The following is a 6,896-nucleotide window of genomic DNA, read 5'->3' as shown; positions in this document are numbered from 1 at the left end:
AGCTATTAGGGAAGAGTAACAAGTTCTTCCAGTGTGACTGAAGAGTGCAAAGGATAGCCAGGATAGAAACTGAAGAGGTTTTGGCTGTGTAGAGAAGAGAGAAGCAGTCCCAAGGAGCCATGGGAGAAGGTACATTTCTTGAAGTGAATTTGTTTCTTCTCTGCCCGGTTTATTTATTTATTTATTTATTTAAATTTACTGTTCTGTTTTCATTTTTGTTCCATTTAGTTTTAGTTTTAATATTTGTACATTGATGATGACTCTCAACAGAGTATTCATCTGGGCAGTTTTTGGTGCTATGAAAAGAGTTAGGTCTCCTACATAGGAGGAGGCATTAAAATTTAAGCAAGGGCATGTCAGTATTCTTAACTCATAACTCAGGAAAAGAAACTCATATATATTTTATTTAGGGAAATGGAAAAGAATCTTGGGGAAACACATGGGATTCATAGTAGGTTCTTAATGCTAGTGATCTTTGGCTTGATTAGGGACCTTCTCTTAGGTACCGGGGTATTTTTAACCCCTGGATCCAGCACTGACCTTCTTAAGACCCAGAAGCTTGCTGATAACATGGCGGATCTCCTTGGTCTTAATACTATATATGATTGGATTTAGCATGGGAGGCACAAAGAGATAGACATTGGCCATAAGAAGGTGGACAGCAAGAGGGGCATGCTTCCCAAAGCGGTGCACCAAAGACAGCCCTACCATGGGCACAAAGAATATCAGCACAGCACAGAGGTGTGAGGTACATGTTTGGAAAGCTCGGAACTGCTCCTCATGGGAGGCCAATTTTGCCACAGTGTGCAGGATGACTCCATAGGACAGTGTGATGAGCACCAGGTCCAGCATCATAGTGAATGCCACTACCGTCAGTCCATACAGGTTGTTGAAGGTGGTATCTGTGCAGGCCAAGTGTATCACTTCCTGATGTAGGCAGAAAGAATGGGAGAGGACTCGAGGCCCACAGTAGGGAAAAGTCTTCAGGAGGACGACAAGAGGAATTAGGGCCACAGGTCCCCGGAATATGACAGCCAGACCTGTCCTAATCACTCGCTGGCTAGTGATAATGACTGAGTACCTAAGGGGGTGACAGATGGCCAAACAGCGGTCAAAGGACATGATGAGGAGCACTGAGGACTCCATGAAGGAAAATGAGTGGATACAGAACATCTGAATTTGGCAAGCTGCAAGGTAGATACCATGAGATTTGAACCAAAAAATTCCCACAGTAGTGGGCAAGGTCGACACTGAGAGTCCCAGGTCAGTGAGGGCCAAAAAAGAGAGTAGATAGTACATGGGTGTGTGCAGACGAGGGTTGGTCTTAATAATTATCAAAATGAAACAATTGCCTGAGATGGCCACAAGGTACATAAGGAAAAAGGGGATGAAAATCCAGTGTTCGATGGCTTCCAATCCTGGAAAACCAGTGAGGTAGAACATGGGGCTAACCTGAGTAATATTGGACAAAATCATGAATTGAGGTCTAAGAGGATATTGGGCTGGCATTCCTCAGAGATGGAGCTGAAAATAAATGGATATTTCTAGTTATTAATTTTTCAGTATTCCTAATAGTCACACCACCATAAGCAGAATCATGATTATCATTATCTTTGGTATCATGTAATTTACTATTATCAATTCTACCACCCTGCTAGTTATTCTAAACTGTGTTATAGCATCACATTCACCAGATTTTCTCCAGTATTTCCCCTTTTTTTTCTTGAAGATAGAAGCATTTTTTATTTAAATTCAAGTAGCAAAAATATAGTACATCATTCATTTTTGATATAATGTTCAATGATTCATCACATCATTGATGTGGGGGCTCATCTCCTCATGTGCCCTCCTTGACGCCCATCACCTGGTTACCCCATCCCCTTGCCCACCTCCCTTTCTGCAGCTATCAGTTTTTTTCCTGTATTTTTGTAATTTCTGTTCCTTCCCATTCTCTATTGCTGGCTTCTCTAATCGTTTATCCTTAAACAATTGTTTAGCCATTCCCATTCTGGGCAATTTTTTGGCCAGAATACTTTATTATTTATCTTGGCAATATCATTGTTCTCATGAGTTTATTTACCATCTATACATTGAAAATATCAAATATATAACCCCATATTTTTTTTTAATTATAGGCTCATCTATCTAGCAGTATCCTGAGCATCTGTATCTAGTTGTTTCAAAAGCGTTTCGAAAATTCAGTTTAGAATCACTTCCCCCAATAAGGTTTTCATTTATCTTGTTCTCATTAACTCAGTATAGGAAAAGTATCAACTTCAAAATAAGTTGAGGAAAAGATATGTGTTTGAGAGATATTAGTAAATAGCCTGGACAAAATCTAAAATATGAGGGTAGAGGGGAAGTTTCTAGTATTAAGTCCTGGGAAAATCTGAAATTTAGAGGTCAAGAAGAAAGTTTACACTAAAATAGCTTGAGGGGGAAAAACTCCCAGTTGAATAGAGAAACAAAACAAAACAAAACAGGAAAGTATGGTTTTGTGTGTCAGTTTCATAAGGGATAAACCAATTATATATAATGCTCCTAAGGAGTCAAGGTACTAAAGGACTGAGAAGTGACCAGAAGATTTAGCAATGAGGAAGTCCTAGCTGATGGTGAGATAGTAGTTCAATGGAGTGGTTGGGAATAAAATCTGATTCTACTGTGTTCAGATGTAGGATTCCAGGCAGTTATGAGGCCCATTGGATATTCATAACTTCAGAGTGGATCCAATCAGCACTCTGGTGTGTTTTTAATCACTACACTTATTTGCTCAAGGGCAGAAGAGTAGTATGTGGAAAGTGGCATTTACCCCAACTGAAGTTGGGGTAGGCTAGCAGGACTAAAGTTAAGGGCGTATGTGGAGGGGTAATTATGATGATGTACTATGGAAACTCCACTGAGTAAAAAGAAAAGCAAAAGCATGAAGGAGTAAGAGATGGGTAAAAGGGACCAGGCTCAAGTTGCCAATTTATGGTAAAGGACACAATCTCTATGGAGAGGAGGTCAAGGGGCTGAGAGTGCAGCCACTGATTGGATCAAAGGAGGGAATATGGGAACCATAAAAATTTTGTCTGGATCAGTAGTGGAAAGAGCAAAGGGAGTCAATGCTAAAATCTTCAGTGAATAAAATCTGACTGGAAAGGTGGCAGAGAGGCGACAAGGAGGGGGTGGCAGCAGTGATAATGCATGAGGCCATGCACTGGAAAGAATGAGGCAGGAGGTGGTGAAAAAGAAGGAGGTTCAGGAAGACCAGTGCCAGCCCTTCATCATTTTTACAAGACAGTGAAAGAACTATCCCCTTGTACTCTATTTCTTCACCCATAAGTTCAGTACTCAACCAACCACCCAATGACTTTTTTTTTTTAATTTAGCTAAAGCAATGCTCTCTCTCTCTTTTTTAAAAAAGATTTTATTTATTTATTTGACAGACAGAGATCACAAGTAGGCAGAGAGGCAGGCAGAGAGAGGGGGAAGCAGGCTTTCCACAGAGCAGAGAGCCCGATGCGGGGCTCGATCCCAGGACTGTGAGATCATGACCTGAGCTGAAGGCAGAGGCTTAACCACTGAGCCACCCAGGCGCCCCTCTATTATTTTTTTTTAAGACTTACATTTATTTATTTGAGAGAAAGGGTGAGGTGGGGAGGGGCAGAAGGAGAGGGAGGGAGAAATTTTAGCAGACTCCTTGCTGAACCCAATGCAGGGCTCAATCTCATGACCCTGAGATCATGGTCTGATCTAAAACCAAGAGTCAGAAGCAGCTATGCCACCCTGGTGCCCCAGCAATGACCTAGAGGTCATTAATGATCTCTAGGCTTGGAATTCAATGGAGAATGTTAAGTCAACATCTGATCTCCATAACAATGCCTTCCTTTTAAAGTTCTCTCTTGAAATTCTTAATGCAACTATCGGCTGATTCTCTTCTAATTTTTATGACAGCTCTTATTCAGCGCTTCTATCCGTTGCTCAAATATTCATGTGCTCTTGTTACCCAGTCTTCCGATGTTGAACACTTTCTTATTCATAACATGATCTATTATTTTACTTGTATACTGACATCCCCTACATATTTACCTCTAGCCCAGACAACTCTGCTATGCATCAGGCCTACTCTTCCACCTTCCTGTTAGTCTCTTCAAATGGATGCCAATTAAACCTAACACATCTAATTCTGAGCCCATCACCGACCCTCTACATATCTGATTTCCCTCCTATTTATACATTTTTGACAGTATCATTTACCAACCACTTTCTAGTCATCCAAGACAACATATTGGAATGTACACTTTACTTGACCCTTTCCTTCTTCCCAGACCTATTTTGTAACTGAGTTAAGTATTTTTTACCTCCTAAATATCCCTACCATCGGGTGCCTAGGTGGCTCAGTGGGTTAAGCCGCTGCCTTCGGCTCAGGTCATGATCTTGGGGTCCTGGGATTGAGTCCCGCAACAGGTTCCCTGCTCAGCAGAGAGCCTCCTTCCCTCTCTCTCTGCCTGCCTCTCTGCCTTCTTGTGATCTCTGCCTGTCAAATAAATAAATAAATAAAATCTTAAAAAAAAAATCCCTACCATCTATTGTTTTGTCTCTACCCTTGTGCTCACTGTCATAATTCTTAGTTTTTCCACACCTGCTTAACTGACCTTTCTGTCGTTTAACTTACCTGCCCAACCCCCCTCTCCCTGCCTTGATCTATTCCCTGCTGCAGCCCTTGGGGTTGTCCAGAGAATGCTAACTCCCTGAGTCACTGGGCTGTCCACAGTCCCTCACTACCCCTTTTCACCAGAATGCAGTTCAGATTTGTGAAGAGCTATGGTGAGAGCTCCAATTTATTGAGCCTATGAATGATTTAGACACTGGGGAAACTTAACATCAAGAATATTTCTCATAACCATGAAGTATTCCATCCCCACTCCACAGAGAGGGAAGCCACAGAAAAGGTAAATAACTTTCGTCAAGCTTCCCAGAGAGCTAATAATGTCGGAGATGGGATCTGAGCCCATGTTTGCCTAATTCCAAGTTCGTGTTCTGAATATTCCCAAATACTCTGTCTGTAGCAAGGCTTTTGTTCTTTCTCAACTTATCTTTTTTCTCCTGCAGTCAACAAATCCTTACAACTCTTTCTACAGTTCCCTATATGTACTTTTCTTTTTTCTATTATTTTTATCACTTCCTATCTTGCTTTCCTGAAAAAAAAAATCTTGTTTTCCCGACCAGTGAACTTTGGCTGATCCTTTAAGACAACACAAATATCATTTTCTCTGACAAATCTCTCCTGACTTTCTTGTGTAGAGTTAGGTGTATCTTTCTCAGTGTTCATATAATACCTTTGCTGCAGCACTATTAAAGTGTAAATCAAAAATACATCCTTTATATTATACATATATATATATATGTATCCTTATTTATATGAACACATAGAATCTATTTATATGTTATATATAAGTATATACAATAACAAATATGTGTAATATAAATAACAAACAGAAGTATACTTACCTTTATATATATTTTATATAATATAATATGTATTCTTCACATATATCTATTCTTTATATAGAAACATACTTACACATAGTTATATACTGATACATATATTTCTCATATACATTATATATGTATATATTATTTGTACCTTATATATGTATACATATATTGTTCGTGTGTGTGTATTTATAACTTATAGTTTTGACTCACTTTCTTGTACAGGTAGAGTGGGACTCTCTGAGAAATACGCCTGGAGCCCAGAACAGTGTCTAATATTGGTAGGCACCACCATATGCTTTTGCATGAAAAACTGAATAAGTAAATGAATCAAGTGCTCACCTCTTATGAATTAGTTGTGCCTGGAGTTTAGCATTGAGTCCTGTGTTCACTGACTTCAGACTGAGAAGGACAGGAAGAGTGATCTGGGAGAAGAGAGAAGTCTATAGAGAGACCATGCGGAGCTGTGATTATTTTTCCTGAAAGGAAGTCTTAGGTAGTTTCTGCGGAAATGAGAGAAAATTGTTAGTGTTGGGGAACAACAGGTGTTTCTCCTTAAAAAACAAAACAAAACAAAAACCACTCCAAATTCCCACCTCCCTAAAGTGGTCCCCATTCCCATCTTAACCTGAAAAGACCCAGGTCAGACAGCTTACCATACCTCCAACCCCTAGCCCAGCCTACTCAAAAGAACTGGCAGAACAGAAAAAGGAAACAGATAAGCCCCTCTTGGTTTCTGTCCCAGCTCCATGCAGCCAGATGGAGAGGCAGCCACTTGTTTCCCCTGAGACCAAGCCCTGCCCTCTTCCAGGGTAAGGAGAAACTGGACCCCCACCTTTGCAGTGGGCCAAATCTTTCCATCTGGGGTGATCACTCAGAGGCCCAAGGTCTCCACCCCCGTCTGGCCTTGGCTTCCAGCCTGCATCCCTTTGCTGGGGAGGAGGAGATCTGCTTTGTCTTATGTGGAAGGGATAACATCAGAGCCACCTCCAACCCAAAGCAGAATCATGTCTCTGATAAAGGTTTTGAAGTGACTAAAGTTTTTAAAACTCCAGATGGAAACAAACAAACCAGGAAGTCCATTTGTCAGTACACAGTCATGGCTAATGAAAATATAACTACAGTATTCATGGCAGAGATACAGCAGAACCCTGAAGAGGAAGAGAGATTCTTCACTATGCAATGAGCAAGTTGATCTCTTTACCTCACCCTTGTGTCCTAAATATTTTTGTTTCAATTTAATATCTGCTATTAAAAAATGAATTATTGGTAGAGGTTACTGTTTCTTATGAGTAGGAAAATATACAGAAGGACTTAGACTTTAGTTTTGAAGATAAGCTCGTTTTTGAACCAAAGAGCACTTCCACAATGGTCAAACTCCTGTGTAGACATGCCTCTTGTGACCAGGGGAGAAGAGG

The 6,896-nt window shown here is 40.5% G+C and overlaps 1 protein-coding gene across 4 annotated transcripts; it reads right to left on the bottom strand.

The window, feature by feature from the left end:
- Positions 1–516: 516 nt before the first annotated feature.
- On the bottom strand, positions 517–6,378 carry LOC309840086 (olfactory receptor 51M1-like; the record flags this gene model as incomplete). Of its 4 annotated transcripts, none has more annotated exons than XM_082682148.1 (3): positions 6,314–6,378; positions 5,821–5,981; positions 517–1,524 (listed from the first exon to the last, which is right to left on the bottom strand). In XM_082682148.1, exon 3 carries the CDS (start codon positions 1,507–1,509, stop codon positions 517–519), a length of 993 nt encoding a protein of 330 aa, XP_082538274.1. In that variant the 5' UTR covers positions 1,510–1,524; positions 5,821–5,981; positions 6,314–6,378. The 4 variants fall into 4 exon arrangements, with proteins under 4 accessions (XP_082538274.1, XP_082538272.1, XP_082538273.1 ...); XM_082682146.1 differs by lacking the exon at positions 6,314–6,378 and adding an exon at positions 6,135–6,250; XM_082682147.1 differs by lacking the exon at positions 6,314–6,378 and adding an exon at positions 6,140–6,250.
- Positions 6,379–6,896: the final 518 nt, after the last annotated feature.

This window comes from Mustela nivalis (genome assembly GCF_964662115.1).
Source record: "Mustela nivalis genome assembly, chromosome: 9".
NCBI lineage: Eukaryota > Metazoa > Chordata > Mammalia > Carnivora > Mustelidae > Mustela > Mustela nivalis.
The sequence above is the reverse complement of the archived record's forward strand: the minus strand, read 5'-3'. Positions and strand labels throughout refer to the sequence as shown.